The sequence below is a fragment of the Eptatretus burgeri genome, chromosome 8, assembly GCF_056783735.1.
Source record: "Eptatretus burgeri isolate ZD-2024b chromosome 8, Ebu_testis_v1, whole genome shotgun sequence".
NCBI classification, from domain to species: Eukaryota; Metazoa; Chordata; class Myxini; order Myxiniformes; family Myxinidae; genus Eptatretus; species Eptatretus burgeri.
In genome coordinates this window covers 31,014,858-31,035,511 of record NC_140968.1, presented here as the reverse complement: position 1 = coordinate 31,035,511, position 20,654 = coordinate 31,014,858, and the positions used below count along the sequence as shown (strand labels likewise).

Below are 20,654 nucleotides of genomic sequence, written 5' to 3'. Positions count from 1 at the left end.
ATGAGTCATAGATATGTCGTCCAAGGGAAAAGGTAAAAAAAGGAGACGTGAGGAGAGTGAAGAAAGCCACAAGTGCATCCTCTGTGGTGAGCATTGCGATGAAAACAAATCCAATACTACCCCTGAATCATGGGACAATCTGAAGACTTTAGCACAGCAATGGCATCATCTAGATAGGTTTGGAACAGTATACGACACCGTGAATTGGGATGCTGGACCACAAAACATGTTCTTTCATAAAATTTGCAAGATTACATTTTCTCGTAAACGTCATATACAGCTGGCAATAAAGAGATGAGACAAAAGTTTGGCAGCTGAGGAGATACTCCAAGAAGAAAGTGGCTGTTCTGCTAGCTGTTCTGTGGAACGACCCCAGAGACTATCTCGAGCAGCAAGTGGGGTGATACACGACAAAAACTGTTGCGTCTGGTGCATGAAGCTGGAAGATGAAAAACACCCCACCAGGGACAGATGGCATATTATGCAAACGATGGATGCCTGGTATGCATTCAAGACACATACAGTGTACCTCCAAGACATCAGGATGCGTGATCGCATCTTAACGATTATAGATGCAATACCAGATCCCTTTGCAGCAGAAATCCGCTATCACCGGTCCTGCAGGAAGAAGTATGTGTCGCCATCAAAAAGCAGTGAAGATGGTCAGCTCCATGTACAAGATATTCATCTTTCTGAAGTACGAGAGATCTTCTTCAAACATGTACGCTTGGTTGTGTTCGAAGAGCATGAGTTGCGAACTCTACAGAGCCTGCTGTCCGATTACAAGGCCTTACTGAGAAGCTTTGGTTTTGACCCCAGTGGCAAGAAGTCAAGCAACATCAAGGAAATGCTTCAGAAAGAATTTGGTGAAAACATTGGCTTTCATGACCGCCATCGAAAAAATGAAAGTACACTAGTATATGATACATCAGCTGGTGGCAGGTACACTGAAGCAGCCATTTATTCATTGGGTGTCAGTGAAGATCAGCTGCTCAACAATGTTGCTAGACGCATGAAAGATGCTCTTGCTGGTATTCCTGAAATGGCATGGCCACCAAGTGTCGAGGAACTGGAGACACCACAGGCCCCAAGTGACATGATTTTGAAGTTTCTGACATGGTTGAAAACCCCACACAAGCAGAACTTTGAAGAAAGCAGCAGAGATCCTGTGGTTCATGCATTTGCCTCGCTGCTTTTGTCATACATCACAGGAAAAAGCTCTGAGTTTCAAACACAGCTGTCAGTGACACTGCATGGACGAACCCGAAGTCGAGAGATTCCGGACATCCTCAAAAAGTTCTCCCTCGGAGTCAGCTATAAATCTGTTCTTCAACTCTATGATTCATGGGCAAAGCATGACCTTGAAAAAAATGATGCATGTCCAGTGGAGCTTGCAGAGAATATTCCTGGAATTGGCATTCTTGACAATGACGACTTCTGTGAAGACACACTGACAGGCGCTGATACGTCACACCGCACCAACGTTATGTTTGTGCAACCTCAGAACCTGGAAGTAACTCTACCAGATGCAGAAAGAGACATGCGACCACTGCCCACAAGTTCAGAAGACCTGAAACGTTTGTGCCTGGAACAACATGTTGTTCAGCCCTATAAAACAGTGAAACGTGGACAACCAGCTCCTCGTCCAGAGATTGATATTAGTTGTCAGAACACAGATGTACAGAGACAGAGGCGTGTCATCCATGCTTTGGTGCGTCGTGCAGATGACCAAGCAAACATGCCTGCTAATGAACAAATAACTGGTGCATTTGATGGGTTTCAGGTTACTGTGCAGCAACATGTGAAAAGAGCAAACCATACTATTTCTTAACATTTCCTAAGCCTCCACACAAATCTGTAGTCCATGAAGTGATGTGCAGGATGGTTGCTGCAGCTGAGAAAAAAAGAATGCCCTTTCTTTTGCTCGTTGGTGATCAACCAGTTTATGCACTTATGGTGCAACTGAGTAATGAAAATCCTGAAGCCTTCAAAGACATTGTGCCATTTCTTGGGCCTTTCCACACACAGGGCTCATTCATGTCTGCCATTTATAAACGGTTTGATGGTTCTGGCTTGTCTGGTTGACATACTGGTTGCTGCACAGGCCATTGCTGAAGGTTCAGTAGAGAAGGCACTACGTGGGAAACACTACAAACTTAACATCAGATGTCTTCGGTTGATGTATGAAGCTCTGAGTCAACGGATGATCAGAGAAGGCATGCAGGATGGGGTGTCCCTGTCTGAAAATACAAAGGAGAAGATTGCCATAGTTCAGGAATCCTCCACAACTCCAGAGCAAAAGCAGAAAGTCTACTCAGAGTTGGAATCTCACCCAGATATTGTGTCCTTCATGGAACAAGTGTTCCAGAGTGCCGAGTCATCTAACAGTTCCATGGTTAAGTATTGGTTGAGTTTCATGTCCATGGTAGAAGTTCTGATGATGAATATCCATGCAGTGAAAACAAGGAACTGGGATGAATTCAAGGCTTCATTGCGAATGATGATGCCATGGCTCCATGTCTATGACAATGACCGGTATGCTCGCTGGCTTGTGGAATTCTGGCTTGAAGTAAGTAGTCTTCCCGAGGAAAAGGCCAGATACCTATGAGATGGATTGTTTGCACAATCAATGACTGGCAGGCCATATTCATGTTTGCCTCTCGACCTCTGGATTGAAATGACAATGAACAAAGGTTCCAAGATGAAGGCTGGATGGCTGAAAATTCTGCGGAATGAGAAGATGCTGTTAACTACTACGAGGAACGTGAACTCAGTCAACAGAGTAAGGGCAGCTCTTCACACACTGGCACAGATGAAGACCTCTGCTCTGAAGCATATTGAGAATACCCCCAGTCGTCTGACGATTGACGAACAGGTTGTCCAAGACCTAGACAGTTGCATCACTGAGTTTGACTGTGACCCATTTGACTTGGATAAACCACAACTGAGAGCTCTGGTACCCGGTGTTGTCGCCTCAGGTGACCTGGTACGTGATTTTGAAAGTGCTAACGAAGATGGTGAAACAAGAGTGACTCAATTCTTCAGAGAACGAATGTTTTCACAGAACACACCATTTGATGCTACTATACACAGATGTTCAAGATACACTTTCAGCAAACCTCCTGTAACTAGGGATTCAGTCTCAGGCAAAGTGACAAAGACAGATGCTATGGAAAACAGAGCAATGTCATCGTTAATTTGGCTGGCAGAATCTGGTGAAGAGAAGTTTACTCTCGCACAGGTGATGGAATTTCGCGTGACAGATGAGTGTTTACCCATATTTAACATCAACGGTACCATGAAGAAAGTGCAAAAATCAAAGTTAGTTGAGAAATTAAACATGCAGCCTGTCAAACCTTTTCCAGATCAGTACATTGCCCAAGTCGATATGGGTTTCCTGTGGAGATTAGCGACCCCAACTGCAGAAGATCGTGAGAAAGCTGATGGGTCTGCCCTCACTTGGGGAGATGATGCTGAAAAGCTTTTTTTCATTATTCGCAGAAGGCATCCAAATGCAAGCCAGATTGTTTTTGTAAATGATGCCTATGGTGTGGAAAATTCCAAAGACAGTGAGCATGAGTGTCGTAAGTCAACGACAGCATATAGAGATGGGTCCAGAAATGTGTACATGAAAACATCAGATAGGTTTCCTGCCACAAAGAACTTCCAGGTGCTGTTCAGCAATCAGGGAAACAAACAAAGGCTGCAAAAGTTTCTAAAGGATGAGTTCACCAAGCTTGTAAAGAATCATAGAGAAATTGACTTTGTGTACTCCATCAGGCAAAATTGTTGGAACATCTCCTCCGGAGAAAGGATGGAAGAATTTGAATGCAGTCACATTGAGGCGGACACAATGCTGTTCTTCATCTATTCGCAAATCCGAAAAGCAGGAAAAATGGAGACAGTCGTGATTGATGCAGAGGACACAGATGTAGTGATTCTTTCTGCATATGTTGCACATCAACTGGAGGGCACCCTTGCTATCAAACGGAAAGACAAAATCATCAGCTGCAGAGACCTTTGCTCTGATGATGTAGCTGAAATATTAATCCCATTACACATCCATAGTGGATCTGATACAACATCTGGCTTCTTTGGACATGGGAAAAACACAGTTTATGAAAAAGGAACAGGAACTCAGGAGGCACGCAATCTTTTGAAAGATGTTGGCAAAACACTTCCAGTGACACAAGAGGTGCTTCAGCAAATGGCCACATTCACTATGAGACACATCTATAATGACACAATCAGTAAAACGTTAGGTGAAGCCAGAGCACGGAAGTGGGGTCAGATGAAAAACAAGTCCACGTCCCGCATCCCACCAGATCCAGATTCTCACAATCTGCATGTGACACGAGTTAACTACCAAGTTTACATTCAACTAAACTATGACAAGCCGGATGCACCCCCAAATCCCACCAACCATGGATGGACAATGAAAGACGGTAGATGTGTGTCAGTGAGGTATACCCATGATGCACTCCCAAGAAGTTTACATGACTTGGTTGAACAAGAACAGACATTGTTGCCCGATGATGAGGCTGAAAGTAATGATGAAGTTTGTGACTCTGGAGCCAGCGACTCAGATAGTGACTGAAGGATTACATGTATGTGTTTCAATGGAGATTTCATTTCATTTCATTTCATTTGCAACTGTAAAAACATTGCCACAGTCAAAATATAAGAGATGTTAATATTATTTTATTATGACTGTCTTAGATAAAAGACAGTTTGGACAGTACATCAAACTTTGGTCAATGCAAATTACAAGAATACTTACCGGGAAAGCATCAATTGCTGGGAATTCAGATAATTCATGTTTTATTTCATTTTTCCATTGAAACACTATTGCTCTACAGACAAAATGAAGGAATGTTGATATTCTTTCATCATATTACTGCTCTAGATAAAGTACAGGAGGGACATACAAAAGAATGGTATAACCTACCTGAACAGTGTAAAAGTTGAGACATTGATATTATGTACACATCATGTTCTGAAAATAAAGACAATGATTGCGTCCCTCTTCTTGTCTCAATTTGTTGTGCACTCCCACATATAAACAAACATTTACTTGCATGAAAAGATTCACTGCCAATAATATTATGAGAAGAAAATTGATTTTTTACTATTTTCCAGATGTTACTCGACAACAATCTTGGATTTGGCCCCAGAAAAGTTATATATCATATTTTGTGACTTAACCCTGAAATATAACAATCTGGAATGGTAATATATGACATCCATGACCTTCAGAACATATATTTTGACCCAAAAATCAAAAAAAATCATACATGTAGAACCAAAGATATGCAATTTTTGATATACTGGAAGTAGCATGGTGGCCATTTTGAATTTTCGCATCTGGCCGAGTTAGCCCACATTTTCACGAGGTTCACCCCAGCTCATTTTAATCAGCACCCTCAAATTGACTGAAATCAACCTTCAAACCTTGGTCCCGGAAAAACGGTCATGGGACCCGATTGTGGGAACTCCACTACTGGCTGCTCGGCAAACGCCACGATCTCCGTCTGGCGAACGCTCCTGCCACGAGCACACCATCTCTCCAACGCTGGTCCAGACAACCACACTTTCTCCTCAGGAGGGAGGGGCTTCTTCTCCTGGCCACTCGCCTCATTGGTCAGACCCATCGTGCGATTCCCTGGCCGTCCTCCATTGGACAGGCCCACGGTAGGTGGGACAACTCCCACCCTCCTGGGTGGAGTCCCGATCAGAGGCGTTTGTAGCCCCGCCTACCTCCTCACCTCCGGCCACGTGCGTAATGGCGATCGTGTTGAGTCGGAAACGGGGCGGGTGAGACGCCCGCTCTTTGCCGATTGGCCAAAGAGGGACGCCATGCCTATGTTGGACTCCACCCACGCGCTCGCCGGCGAGCGCACGAAGAATTCCGCGAGCAGTGTTGTTAGTGTGAGAGCGAAGATGGGTGTTGTTGTAAGGGATGTAAAAAATCCTATCTATCAAATAACCCACAGCGCACGTACATTTAATTCCCATTAGACTAGGGATGGGACCCAAGCTAGAAACACATACTTACCGATATAACTGATCTATAAGGACTCTGGCTGTTGTGTGCTCATGGCTTCCAGATTCGTAACAATATTACATTGCTTTGAAGTAACTTTGCAAGACAAATTGAAGAAGAAAAAAAACAACACACATATGCAATGTTGACCAGCATTTAAAAAACCACGACAAGAAAATGAATGAATGAATGAATGAATGAATGAATGAAAGGGATGGATCATATGCAAGAAAGAACAACCATCGATCATAGGAGCAGTGCAGTATGGCATAACAAATCAAAATGAAAATGTCTACATTAAAAGTGAAAACGTTGAATTTTTGGTATTCGACCTTTCGACTCTGTCCCAAATATGATACTGCTCTCACACCTTCTTGCCAAGTGGTGATCATAACTACCAAGTTCGGTGAATTTGTACACAATGGTTTAGGAAGAGATAACATAATAGACATACCCGATTCCAATATCCCCCCCCCCCACGCCCGTTTTTTTTCAAAAGTGTGGGGATAAAAATCGCTGATGTCTACATTTTGGTACCAAATATTGGCCTGTTAAGTGTTCCCATCTGAATGTCTGGCTTGTGATGTACAGAACCCAAGCTGAAATAGTATACATCAAATGCATTTTTCCATTGTCCACCAGTGTCCTTGTGATGAATGTACAAGTACGACAATGGCTACTGATGCCTTTGTCCTGAATGCAATTTATGCATTAGCTCTGTTATGGGGCCTTGGAATAATGCAAATAAATAAATAATGCATTTTGGAGTAAATCCACTGGAACATAAATGAAACTTTTTTTCCACCAAGATATTCAATTGCCGCATGCAGATGAATACTTGTTGACATCGTACTTTAATCACGGTCTTGGTGAAACAGTGTACATTTATGGATACTTTTTTTCTGAAATTTCCCCTGTGCCAGGTCCTCATTAACGTTGAGTAGAACTTAAATGTAATACCAGTATATAACATCATCTGTCCTGGTAAGCAATTCATATTACTGCTTTGGAAGTTGGAAGACATCAGAAGCTATAACCTTACGTACACAGATTTACAGAAGCAATTGGAGATGTCAAACATTGAGGCCTATGCAAGTCAAAATCTCAGCAGCAAGTGAAGAAAACAATTATTGTTGGATACCAATCTTACACTTTCTTCCACACACATTTTACTGGAGCTCTTATGACCTACAACCAAAGCCTTTTGTCCTTTCATCAATGAAAAGAAAACTTTAATGAGCATTCTTAAAATGTAAAGACGGACAACCAAGGCAAAGCACCCTGTCCTATAGGGTGCTCTCGTGAGGAGCACAATATGTTTTGTGAGCTGGCACAAAACATGAAGAGCTTATGCTTCTTAAGATGCAAGTGTCTGAACTGCATCGCTAGATCTGCTGGTGTGGACCACAGAAAGGATGGCGTTTGGCAGACACACCCCATGGGTCAGGATCCACATGACAAAAGCCGTTGCAGCACGTGGTTGTTGGTCGCACAACAGTGAATGGGGAGATATTTCTTCACATTCATAGGATGAATTGAACAATTTTTTTTTATCTTGCTCACATTAGAAGCTCTCACTGAATATATTATCAACAAAACATGCGCAAATTAACAAGGATAGCACAATCCCAGCTGGAAATTCACACATTTGACAACACCATAAACCACAAATCTTTATCAGAGTTTAACAAACAGCAATCACGAATTGTCTATAATGTTACATTTCCAAGAGATTGATTTGTTTAATGATTAAGTGAAACAAATGTGTTTATGGTCAGAGTACCTCTAACTACGGTTCCAATATTTTTTTTCCAACATTATAGAGTTTGTTTTTTCAACTTAAAAACCCAGAGATTTTGAGAAGATATGACGGATGGACAGAGACAGACAGACGGACAGACAGAACTGATCACAATACGTTTTTTTCAAAAGGTATGGGGATAACTGGAAAGCACTTCAAAATGCAAAGCACATCTATGTCCACTTTGTACTCAAACTAAAGTTGATGGAAACAATAGTTTTTTTTAACTGTAATTTTGTTATTGTATACATAGTCAAGGCTCATGGAAAAGCTCAAACACAGAATGGATCAGGACGTAACATAACAAAAGTAAGAGCAGAAGGAGAATGGGGAAATGATAACAGCAGGAGAGGAGGAGAACATAGATGAAGACGGACAAACAAGGGATTGGGGCAGCGTTTCTCAACCGGGGGCCCGTGGCCCCCCAAGGGGGCCATCGGCATTCGACCAGGGGCCATGAGCGGATGCCGAAAAACTGCGATTCAGAATGCAGAAGCTTGTAATGTACAATTAAGGTGACGAGTCTCCGGTCATAGTGTCAAAGTAAAAAGGATAGATGAGTTTAACCACGATTTTAAAAGAGAAGGCAGAGCCCACAGAGAATTCATAGTAAACCAATGTTTACAAAAACGCTAGAATTTTGTTTTATCAATTTTTTTCTCAGATGTCGAAGGTTCAAAAATGGAATGACAGCTATGTCAAGTTTGGATTCACGAATGTCAGTCGAGATGGCGTGGACTGCGCGCAATGTCTGCACTGCTCGGTCGTGATGTCAAATGCGTCACTACGTCCTTCCAAACTTTCAAACCATTGTGACAAGATGCATCCCGAAAAGAAGGAAGATAATATTGACGCTCTGTCTGCGAAACGATCACGATATGACCGTGAAGCGACACTTCCCAAATATGGATTCCAGCCAGAAGAAAAACCTGCTCTTCAATCCAGCTACGAAGTGGCATACCAAATTGCGAAGTGCAAGAAGCCGCACACTATTGCTGAGGACCTTATTAAGCCTTGTACAGAGAAAATGGTGGAATTTATGATCGGACCAGAGGCGAAAAAGAAGATCCAGCAAGTTTCACTCTCTAATGACACGATCCGACGACGGATTGACGACATGGCCGCTGATGTGTGCCGTCAAGTTTGCTCCGAAATCAAACAAAGCACGCTCCAGGCTAGCCTTCAATTAGACGAGTCTACCGACACCGCCCTGGAGAGCCAGTTGATCGCCTTCGCTCGCTACGAGAGAAAAGGAAAGATGAAGGAAGAGTTCTTGTTCTGCAATACCCTACCACAACCACAACGACAGCAGCAGATATCAAAGCTATTGTGGACTCATTTTTTTGAAGCTAATGGACTCGGTTGGCAGAATTTCAAGCACATTTGTACTCATGGTGCCCCAGCGATGGTCGGCGTCAGAGGAGGGTTCGTCACACTTGTGAAGAACGAATGGCCCCATGTGACGTCCTCCCACTGTTCGCTACACCGATACGCTCTTGTGTCAAAGACTCTTCCGCCTCGTTTACTGGAAGTCATGGACGTCGCGGTCAAAGTGATCAACTTCATTCGTGCGAAGGCCAAAAATCATCAGCTCTTCCAACTCCTGGCCAACGAAATGGGAGTGGAACATGTTGGACTTCTGTTCCACACCAAAGTCCGTTGGCTATCGAGAAGGAAATGCCTCTCTCGGCTGTATGAACTCCGGGTTGAGGTGGAAATCTTCCTGCGAGACAACGAAAACAACCTCCATGTCCACTTCGACAATGAAGAGTTCGTCATGATGCTCGCCTACCTGGCCGATATATTCGGCCGACTCAACGAAATGAACCAGTCCTTGCATGGCCGTGATGTGACAGTCGGTGACGCTCAAGACAAGCTTGCCGGACTGTCTGCGAGAATGGAAGTCTGGCAGGCACGAATCAAGGCCGGGTCCACTGCCTCGTTTCCTTTCTTGGACGAGCACCAGCAGACACAGAGGATTGAGCTTCCCGTCGGCATCAAAGATTGCATCACTAGACATCTTGACAATCTCTCTGCTGAGCTCAAATCGTATTTCGACGATGCACCGTTGGATGTTCCGTGGCACAAAGACCCGTTTAACGCCAAAATTGAACCTACTGAAGACGAAGCAGAGGAGCTGGCAGAGTTGAAAGTTTTAAAAGCAATGAAGCTGGTCTTCAGTAACAAAGAAGACCACTCCACCTTCTGGTTGTCTGTTCAGGATGCGTATCCACTACTCAGCAAGAAGGCATCCGTAATGCTCATTCAATTCGCCACAAACTAATCTTTGCGAATCCGGATTTTCTGAGCTTGCGACCATTAAAACGAAGTCCAGAAACCGTCTTGACGTTGGGAACGATATTCGCCTTGCTGTGTCCAAGACGGAGCCGGACATAAGAGGCCTCGTCAGACAAGCCCAACAGCAAGTGTCTCATTGATTGTATTGCTTAGAAAAATGTTTACTTTGATTTGTCTTTTAAGACTGAGTAAATAAATTCATAAAACGAAATCTGCATCTTTTATTGAAGGGCAGGGGACCACGAATGTTAAGCGACTCGGTAGGGGGGCCATGGGCCATCAAAGGTTGAGAAACGCTGGATTAGGGTAACAGAGATGTAGGGGAGAAGACAAAGGGTGGACAAGGTAAATCCAGAAGCAAAATTTTGGTTTTGCATGTCGTCAAAATGTAATAGTTTTGGTTGGGGGATTTGAGATGGTGGTGAACAGTGGTCTTGAAGACCTGGAGAGAAGAATGAGATTGAAGAGAGTGTGGAAGTTGGTTCCACCAACGGAGAAAAAAGAAAAATAAGAGGAACAACTGAGTGGAAATGAGCAGAGATTCTAGATTTTGGTAGCTTCAATAGGAGGGGGTTGTTTGTGGACCGCATGCATCGTGCAGATACTGGGGGGATGAAGCATGGAGAGGGCAGAGGGTGCAATACCAGAAAGGAGGCAGAGGAAGACAGAGAGACCACTGACCTGTTGGTGATGGTGAAGTGATAGGCCCATAGACAGCTTCATTGCGAGAGATTCCAATGATCCTAAAGGCCTTGGTTTCCATGGTGTCAAGCTGAGAAAGGTGTGAAGCAAGGGTGCGAGCCCAGATGGGAGAGCAGTGCTCCATCAAGCCACGGATGAAAGCCATGTAGGTGGATAGGAGTTCAGGTGTGCCAATGAAGGACTTTACATGACGGAGGATGCTCAGCATGTGACTGGCTTTGGAGGCTAACTTTGAAATTTGGTTTCAAGAGAGGTCATGGCTAATAGTGTAACCCAAAAGAGAGAGATCATAAGTGGCTGAACTTCTTTGAGAAAGTAGATGGTGGGGGGAGGAAATTTGCGGGGAGAAAGAGCGAGAGAGAGCGAGAGAGCGAGAGCGAGAGAGCGAGAGCGACAGACAGAATGAGATTTGTCTGGATTGAAAAACGTATTCCAAATGTCTTATCAGTTTGTGATTTTGTCAAGGTCAAAGGAGAGGGAAGATGCTGCTGTCTGTCTGTCTGTCAGAAGGATGAAGGATGTCACATCAGAGGGTGGAGTCTTCAGCAAAGAGATAAAGAGAATTTTTCAGGAAGCCAAGTCTTCTCCATGTTGTCATAATCCTCACTATAATTCACGGACAGGTGTTTTGTGTGGGTTTGTTTATTTTTTTTTGTCGGGCTACTCCTTCTACAGTTTTGGGCCAATTACATCCAGACTTGCTCCATCGGATCAGCACGTCCCCACTTTATGTTTTGGAGTGTTTTTATCTTTGCCGGTGGTCTTGGGGGGGGGGGAGTGAGGGGAGGGATGCAAATTCTCCATGTAAAAGTGTATCGTGTTGTGCTGCCTACAGGTGTGGGAGGCTATTATAAGTCTCCACCATTTACAGTGCAGTATTCCTGTCCCAAAGTTTTCCAGTGCAGTGAGGTGTTTTGAATTATAAACAGTAGGTATGGTTTTGCTTCATGCACATAACCCGGATTTTTTTTTGGCCTACATAGAACTGTCAGTTGCCTATACACCACCCAAATAAAGGTATGCGTCAGAAGAACGCGTTGTATGCTTGGAACAAGATCGCCTGGAGGGCAGGCACTGCTAGTTTTATTAATTAGTGTTCTTTATTATTCCCATAATAAAGGTCTGTTGAAAATTTGATGAGAAAAGCTCAAATGGTAAAAAGGTTATGGTCAGGACAGACACACTGAAGCTCAATGGTAAATCAATAAGAAAACATGGATGAGATTACAAAACCCGGCTGTCTCACACAGCACAGTGGCGGACGGGCTCATAAGGCCTACATCTACTCACTGTAACTTTGCCCTTTGACATTTTGACCCAATTATTAACCAATGTTCTCCCTATTCTCATGATAAAAGTTATTGAAAATTTGGTGACATTAGCTCAAACGGTAAAATAGTTATTTCCTGGATACACTGACACACGCATGTGCACGTGATTGCAAAGCCCCATCCCCACTGCATGGGGGACCGGCTAAAAAAAAAAACCATGGTTTTACAAAAGGCATGCAGCTGTGTACATCTTGACACCAAAATGACAGTTAACCCTAAAAGCTTGGGGAAATGTTTTTATTAATCAATTATTTTTGAAATGCTTTCCGTGTCGATCCTCATATGCACGTGTGAAATTTCATCGATTTAAGCCTTGAAGTTTTGTAACTTAATTTACACATGCAAAATGCACACATACAGTACTAGTACTGACTTACATGGTCATGCTTAAGTGGCAAAGACATTTCACTCCACTTTTCTTTCAGCTCGCAGTTGTATGTAACGCTACACTGTCAATCTTTGTTGTGCCATGCAACAGACGGAAACAACTTTCACGAAATAAGGTTGTCAAGGCCACATTAAACCCAGAGAGGAAATGGAAATTTATCAGAGATGTACATACTGCCCATGCTCCGGACATGTGCACAAAATGCATTTCATTACGCAATAAACATAGATGTCATAGATTGCAGGACTTAACAACCCCCAGGGACATTACAACATCAATAAAGTGGTCCGTTTCAATTACTCCACCTTGTCAGGCACTAATCGCAAATTGCATATGACAGTTGCCGAGCAACTACGTTGCTATGGCCCCAGTAACCATGGCAAATGGGTGGGGGGGGGAGTCACAATTCAAACAGCCATGAGGCCCTGAACAGTCGAACATTCAAATAGCAGTGGAAATTAAATTTACAAAGGAGTGTTCGAGTTTTCAAAAAAATATTTGGGGACTTCGTTGAACAGAGATAAAATGGTTAAAAACGAAAAATGTACTTTCACAAGACATTGTCTGCTGATTTCAAAAAAAGCAATGGATATTGTTCAAGGCCACATCATGACAAAATCAAATTTGTCATCCCACAATGGCAGGAAACTTGCCAAGAAGATCCTGCAATAAAAATGCTTCACTCGGGGACATGAAGAGCATCGCATAAGGTTAAATGGACCATTGTGGAGGGAGAAAGTGATGTGCAGCAAAAATCACAAAATTTGTCAATACTTACCATTCCTCGAGTTTCAGATTTGTCCTCTTTTATTAATTATTTTTCTTCCAAAGGGTATTTTGTAAGTAGGGTTCCCTTTTCTGAACTGAAACAGATAACACAAGCAAAGCATCCTTGTTATAAAACCAGTGTGGCCATTTCATAACGTTCATCTTGCACTTCTCGATGATAAATGAGCTGTCAACCTCAAAAAGAAATAGACTATCGGGGACAATTTAAACAAAATAGAATTCCGTCGAATGGTGCAGAGACAACCTTGGTTTTTTTTTTTTTTTCCCCAATGGCCTGTGCCATCTAGTGGCTTGAGAGTTCTCATGCCAAAGCTGAACAGATTGGGTTATTTTAAAGATCTAAAAATGATTTCAGATACAAACACGGGAGCGTACTTGTGAACAATGAATGAATTTCGCGTAATGGGACATTATGGCTATATTAACAAATGAGACTAATGCATTCAAATCAAGACAAATTGAGACAGTTAAATGGGTAGTTGTTAACCTTCGGTGAAAACAGTACAGCATCACCCCCTAGAGGTGGCATTTAGTGAAGTGGGATAACTATTTTAATACATATCGACTTTGTGCTGTGCCATGACCGCAAGGTTTCTGAATTTTTCATCTTGTAAGATTGCCCGAAGAAGAGGGCACTACATATGGAAGCATAATGAGGCTCTCAAAGTTGCTGGTGGAATCCTCAAAGAAGCTTTAGGTACTGAGAGGAAGGGCTTACAGAAATCCAGTGTTGGTTTACTTTGTGCATGAAGGCATCAGGAAGATGAGGAAGGTGAAGAATAATGCACACAAAGCAAAGTGGGTAGATGAAGGAAGGGGATGAAGAATCAATATTGATAGAAAGGGCACTCGACAATGCTGGTAAAAGTGACGAGTACGAGGCTGAGGCCAGATATTGTGGTGTGGTCAAAACAGTGTAGAACTGTCGTGATTGAATTGATGAGCCCTTAGGCGAGAAGGACGAAAGAAGTTCATGAGAGGAAGAGAGCGAAGTATGCCGAGTTGAAGGGAGAGTGTGAAGACCAAGGTTGGAGATGTATACTGTACTGCATTCCATTGAGGTTGGTTGCATTGGATTTGTTAGCGAGTCAGTAAACCATGTGCTGAGACACTTGGGAAGAAATTTACGAAAAGGGTTTAAGAGAGACACACATGGAAAATTGCTAAAATCATGGTATGATCACCATTCAAAGTTAATCAATCGATAATCACCGAAAAGTGATTTTCTAATGCACAATCAAAACCTAATAACAAGCGTTTAAATAACAAAGAAACTTCTACACGTCAGCAAGGGCATGTTTAAGTGTGTGTTTTAGGCATTGAAAGCAAGCACTGCATGACTTATATTTGGTAGTTTGCATGGGACGGTGAATATGGATGTGTTAGGAGTGCTTGAATTAGCTCAAGTGGAGGCAGAATATGATAGGAATAGCTGGGCAGTTTGCCGACGTGCATCGAGAATCTTCAAGGATCGACACATTCCTCTGGAGAAGTATGATGATATCAAATTTGTGCAGCGTCACATACTCTCGAAAGAATCATTTCGTTGGCTGTTGAATCTAGTGCAAGATGACCTGGATCAACCGACGATGAGGAGCAATGTGCTGAATCCCCTCCAATTGTCCTTGGTGCTTCGATTCTATGCAAGTGCATCATTTCAATTGGATGTTGGATATATGTGCGGTGTTTCACAAGCTAATCAATTGTTTTGGCACACAAAATTAATGGGCTGTTTATCTACCTTCATAAATTGCTCTTTAGATGTGCAATCAGCACTGTGCGCATGCAACAATTTTTTTTTTTTTGTCACCGTTTAAGGGTTAGGCATGTGTTAGCAAGATGCTTGCTAACCGCCTTTCATAAATTCGGCCCTTCGGGTTCAGTGGAAGAGAGTCACGAGTGGTGGTGTACGAGTTCCAAGAGGTAGTGGAGAGGACGTCTGAGTGGATCTTTAGAGTTGGAAGTATGCAAGAGGCATTTGCTTGTCTCATATTGTTGTGAATATGGTTGGATCAATGGTGAGTTGTGGCTTTTTTAGTGCTCGGTCCACCCAAAAGAGGTGTGCCTTCATTCGAAAAGGTGAAGCGATTGGGCAGGATGGTTTTTGATTTTGTGGAAATGGCAACCTGGGGCTCGCAGGACAGTTGTTTTCTGACCTCCTGTTGACCATGGCGACCGGTCTGAAGGGCAATGGAATTGCGGTCGAAACTGTGATGAAGTCCATTTCTACCTGTAGACACAGGTTGCTCAGGGTGAAGCTTGGGCTGTAGAAATATGGCATATTTTTCAGCCTGCAAGTCAATATGGAGTACAAGTCGAATTGGCTAATTTCCCCATTTTTCTTTCCTTCATTCAGAGATAGGTCGATTTTGAGTGTAAAAGGAAGCTCGAGTAACTATGGTAGGTGGCAAAACTGTCAGTAAGGCCAATATTGCTTTTCATTCCTCCCTTTCACTCAACGCACCACTGCCAATGGTACTTCTTTAAAACAAGCAAGCTTATTTGATATTTATAACAAGCTACAGAATCATGAACAGCAATGGCTCCGGATTTGATAATTATGTTTGATAGCTCGATCAGAGATTCCTCAATTCCGGATTCACAGCGCGACTCAGAGACTCAATCAGGGAGAGGGGAATGCTGTTTCGCTCCTGTCTTACTTCCACTTTGCCTTCCCAGCCCACAAAAAATTCTAACAGTCCGTCCGAGACGCCAAAGCTTGCACTCAGCACCACGAGCCGTGCACTGAGGTGCATCTCAGCAACATGAGCCATGCACTTAAAGGGTTAAACCAAAGCACCCAACACTGAGCTTCACAGCAAAGCGGAAATGATTTTTGCTCACGCCATATATATATATATATATATATATATATATATATATATATATATATATATATATATATATATATATATATATATATATATATATATATATATAAATAAAAGCAGCAAGGATGGTTGATCAAGGCAATGTTAGCTGATGGAAGATGACCGAAGGAAAATTATAGAGTGAATAGAGCAGAATGTTTGTGAAGTACAACATGTGGTCTTTTGATTAAATCTGTCAAAGTGACAGGTACTTTTGCAAGTATATCTAATATATAAAGCTCTTTCTAACCATTGACTCACTGACTGATATTAAAGATCAGTACCTTCTGTGTGACATAGAAAGCTGAAATTTTGCGTTCCGATGGACATTGTTCTCCTTCCGGCTGCTCCCGTTAGGGGTCGCCACAGCAGATCATCCGTTATGATCCGCATACTGATTTGGCATAGGTTTTATGCCAAATGCCCTTCCTGACGCAACCCTGGTCGCCTCTTACGACACAGGGATAAGGATTGGGTTTCGCCATTATTCCGGGCTGCCCGACACCCTCTCATAGCGCGGCCCAGCGCAGAGCGCCCGTCCTCAAGCGATCCTCCAACCCAAGCCTCCGAGTAGCCGGATTACAGGGGCACGCCACTACACCTGGTGTATATATATATATATATATTTTACAATAATTATTAAAGAAGAAGGTGCTTCCAACCAAAAGTAACCAGAGTTGGTGTCAAAGCCACCCAATGCTTGCCTGTTTATACAGTACATTTATCGTTTTTAAAAGACTTGTCTAATAATCATGGCTTGCATTTTGACGGGGCCGATCGGCCTCGCCCCCGTGATCGACCCGGTGGTCGATTTTCAGGGGGTCTTTTTATCGGCCCCGTAAAATTAAGCTGTGAAAAAAAAAAATTTTATCTTTTTTTTTTAAAAGAAGAAGAAAAAAAAGCTAAGATTACCTGTATGGCAAAACAAAACACCTTTGTTCAACATCATTGGTCTCCTTTTGGACGCGAGAAACGGACAATGACATGGTTGAAGCCATCTCCACAGATGATGAGAATACTGTTGTGTTGGACTTATCTTCAGGTCGCTCAGGGGATGAATCTCTTTCACAATTATCTGATGAGTCTGATGATAGTGACTTTTGAGGGTTTCTGCCTGAAGATTTACATCAATACTAAACTTAAAGTTAATTAGTATTTGGCAGAATGTACTGAACACATGTCTGTTATGTTATTGGACTGGAGAGAGAGAGATACTTGCAGATAAATTAGTTTTGTTGAGAAAGAAATGCATCAATAAACTCATTAAATTTGTGACTGTTCAGATTTTTTTTTTGGTCATTCAGCTTTGCAGCGAATAAAGTTTTAAATTTGTTACGAGAATAAATCTTTTGACATTATTACTATGTTACTGGTGGATCCAGGTGTGGACATTCAAGTACAATCCTATATGACAAGGTAATGGCAGTGAAAAGTCAAGATTTATCCCCATGTATATGTTGAACACAGTGGGCTAGTTCAGGGGGAGAAATGGGTTGGACTTGTGTACGTAATACTTGAATGGTCCCAGTTCAATGGCATACATGTAATGTATTGTACCGGCACATCATTCATGCAAATTGTCAGAACATTTGTCATTTCAGGTAATAATTCACAACAACAAAGACAACTTAGTTCTCAGACTTTTTAATGAAAAGGATTGTGGGAAAGTACTGTGCTTGAGCAGAAAGTTCTTTATTTCAGAACTTTGTGTTTGGCCCCAAGAAGGGCTGTTTAAGGTACATTTTGAAATTACATAGTTAGAATTAGGCTCAGTTTATTCAGATTCTTTGGCAGTTCAGTTTCTACGGACATTGGTCAATTTGGACCACATGTTAAAACAATTTACAAAAACTAATTCACAAGATTTTGAAGCAATTCTAAAATCAGCCCCGTGGGCAAAAATCAACCCCCTCACCCCACATGACGAGGCCGATTTATCACCCCCGTCCAATTTTGAAAATGCAAGGCCTGAATAATTAATATTTTTTATAAAGCATTGCAGTGAAGTCTGATCCAAATAATTTCAAAGCAATATATGTATTTGTATATTGTAATCAGTAACAAGAGTACAAGTGAGCACAATATACGCTCGAACAAGAAGGTATATACAGAATTATGCTACTACATGGAAAACAACATCCTGGTTGCCATGGCAACCACTTTAGATGACGAACGTATGTCACGACACACAGTCTCCAGTCTGTACCTATGTACCAAATATGAAACGTGAAAGTTGAAAACTTTGGGAGTTAGAGTGCGGACAGGAACGGATGGAAAACAGCATCCTGGTTGCCATGACAACCACTTTAGATGACGAACGTATGTCACGACACACCGTCTCCACAGTCTGTACCTATGTACCAAATATGAAACGCGAAAGTTGAAAACTTTGGGAGTTAGAGTGCGGACAGGAAAAGACGGACAGACAGACAGACAGACGGACGGACGACCGGTATCACATAATACGCCCCAATATATATATATTGGGCGTATAAAAAAGTGTGGTAGATAAAAACATTAGAAAAGAAAAAATAGCTTGCACCAAAAACTTTAACATTTTCACGCTCACGCTCACGCCGGGGGTATCGCTATAGCTCTCTGTTCTTCGAACAGGCGAGCTAAAAACTAGATCGACTCCACTAATTTGAGCAACAAAGTGAGAGCAGACCGAGTCTCAGGTAACGTTTTGCTGGATTCGCAGCCGGCTTCATCAGGCACAATAGGTCTATTGTTGGTTCGAGTAGCAATAAACCACTGCTGGTAGAACAAAATGAAGGCAATGGTATCTCGTAGCACAGAGTGTAAAACATCGCTGAACACAGAAACAGCTTCTGACAATATTCATCCAAAAGGCCAACCAGCCCCAATTATACATGGGGTCAAGGATGTTTCGACAAGTCCTAATAAAGACAAAAAATGCATCCCCATGATGCCTTGTGCTTCCAACTTTGGAATTTGAACCACTGCAGAATTTGATCCTCTGGGTGAGAGATGTAAGAGCTCGAGAAATGTTGTTTTAAGATTTCTTTTTTTTTTATCGTGAATATTATATATTCATATTAATGACAGTAATTCGATGCTAGTGTAACGGCCACAGCTCAGTTCTGTTTGCCCAGTTTGAGTCCCACGGGTCATGTCAAAACGACTGCAACCGCAGCTAAATTGATGAAGTTCGGGCCCAAACTGAAAAGTTCATGGCCATGAGCAAGTTTCCAGGCCGATTTGCCATGGAACACTGCTTGTGGGGCCAGGGAATTAACCAGATGTCACAACGATAAACACTCGTGCCTTATTAATTTGGCCGAGCAAACAATGAGGTTACCAGCACGGTCAAAAGCGGTATTAATCGCTACACCATTAACCTGCAACCAGCCTAAGCCACCAAACAAAGCAGTAAGGACAAGCGGCAAAAGTATTGTGACAGTTTTGGAAAAGTACCCTGGAAGAGAGCATTCATGTACACTTCAGAGTATTTGCCCCTTGTTTAAGGGTTTGGGGGGGGAGGGAATACAGAAATGCATTGTTAGTTTGTGTATCCCTGGTGTGACGTGGACACGTCACACCAGGAGGTCCTTGGTGCTTCCAGTCCTGTTCTACGGATATGAGACTTGGACTCTCACAAAGGATCTGAGATGAAGACGTAACCAGTCTCTTCAGAAAATCCTTGGCTATCGCTGGTCAGACTTTGAGTCCAATGAACGGTTGCTGAGAGACTCAAATGAGATTTGTTACTTGTATAGTCCATGAGCGTCAGATGCGGCTGTATGGAAATTTGGCTCGATTTCCTGATGCTGATCCTTCTCACCAGATTCTCACAGCGAAGGAGCCTCGAGAGTGGAGAAGGCCAAAAGGATGAGCACATGCTTCATGGTTGCAGCAGGTTGATTGGCATCCCTGGTCAGAGCCCGAGCCTCACATCCGTTGAAAAAGACTGGAAGCACGAAGGAAATGAAGCCCGGACGTTCGTCGTCCTGCATAGGTACTGACAGCACCACAAACCATGATCAAGTGTAACCCATGACTCCCCAGGCACGAACCAGACGTCGATTGAATTCTGGCTCACAGAAAGTGGGGACATGAATATCACTGCCAAGGGAAGTGAATACATCCGTGTCCTCAACATCCTCACCACAAACCGGTACAGACAGGATAGAAGCATCCAAGATGTCATTGAAAGCCTGGATCTTAGCTTGGACCGAGGAAACCTGTAATCCCAGCGGCTCCAACTCCTCATTCAGCAACTCGAGGTCGCCCAAAAGGATATCCAGAGTCTCCGTAAAGATGACTGCATCGTCTGTGAAATCAAAGTCAGAGATTTTGACACTCCCAAACGATGTGCCGCTCCTTGATCTCGCCAACATCCTCTCCAGAATCCAGGCCATACAAGTGCTGGAAAGTGTATTGGCTAGTACACACCCCTGACAACCTCCAT

General features: G+C 42.8%; 1 protein-coding gene across 3 annotated transcripts in view; it reads right to left on the bottom strand.

Annotated features, from left to right (window-relative positions):
- LOC147021448 (TOX high mobility group box family member 4-like) overlaps positions 1–20,654 on the bottom strand; it is a 195,548-nt gene that overhangs the window by 160,221 nt on the left and 14,673 nt on the right. For all 3 annotated transcript variants that reach the window (XM_085891398.1, XM_085891400.1, XM_085891399.1), the window contains exon 2: positions 13,342–13,426. Coding sequence is in view for 1 of the 3 variants with exons in the window: in XM_085891399.1 (XP_085747525.1) it covers positions 13,342–13,344 (3 nt within the window). In the remaining 2 variants the exon portion in view is untranslated. The remainder of the gene's footprint in view (positions 1–13,341; positions 13,427–20,654) is intronic.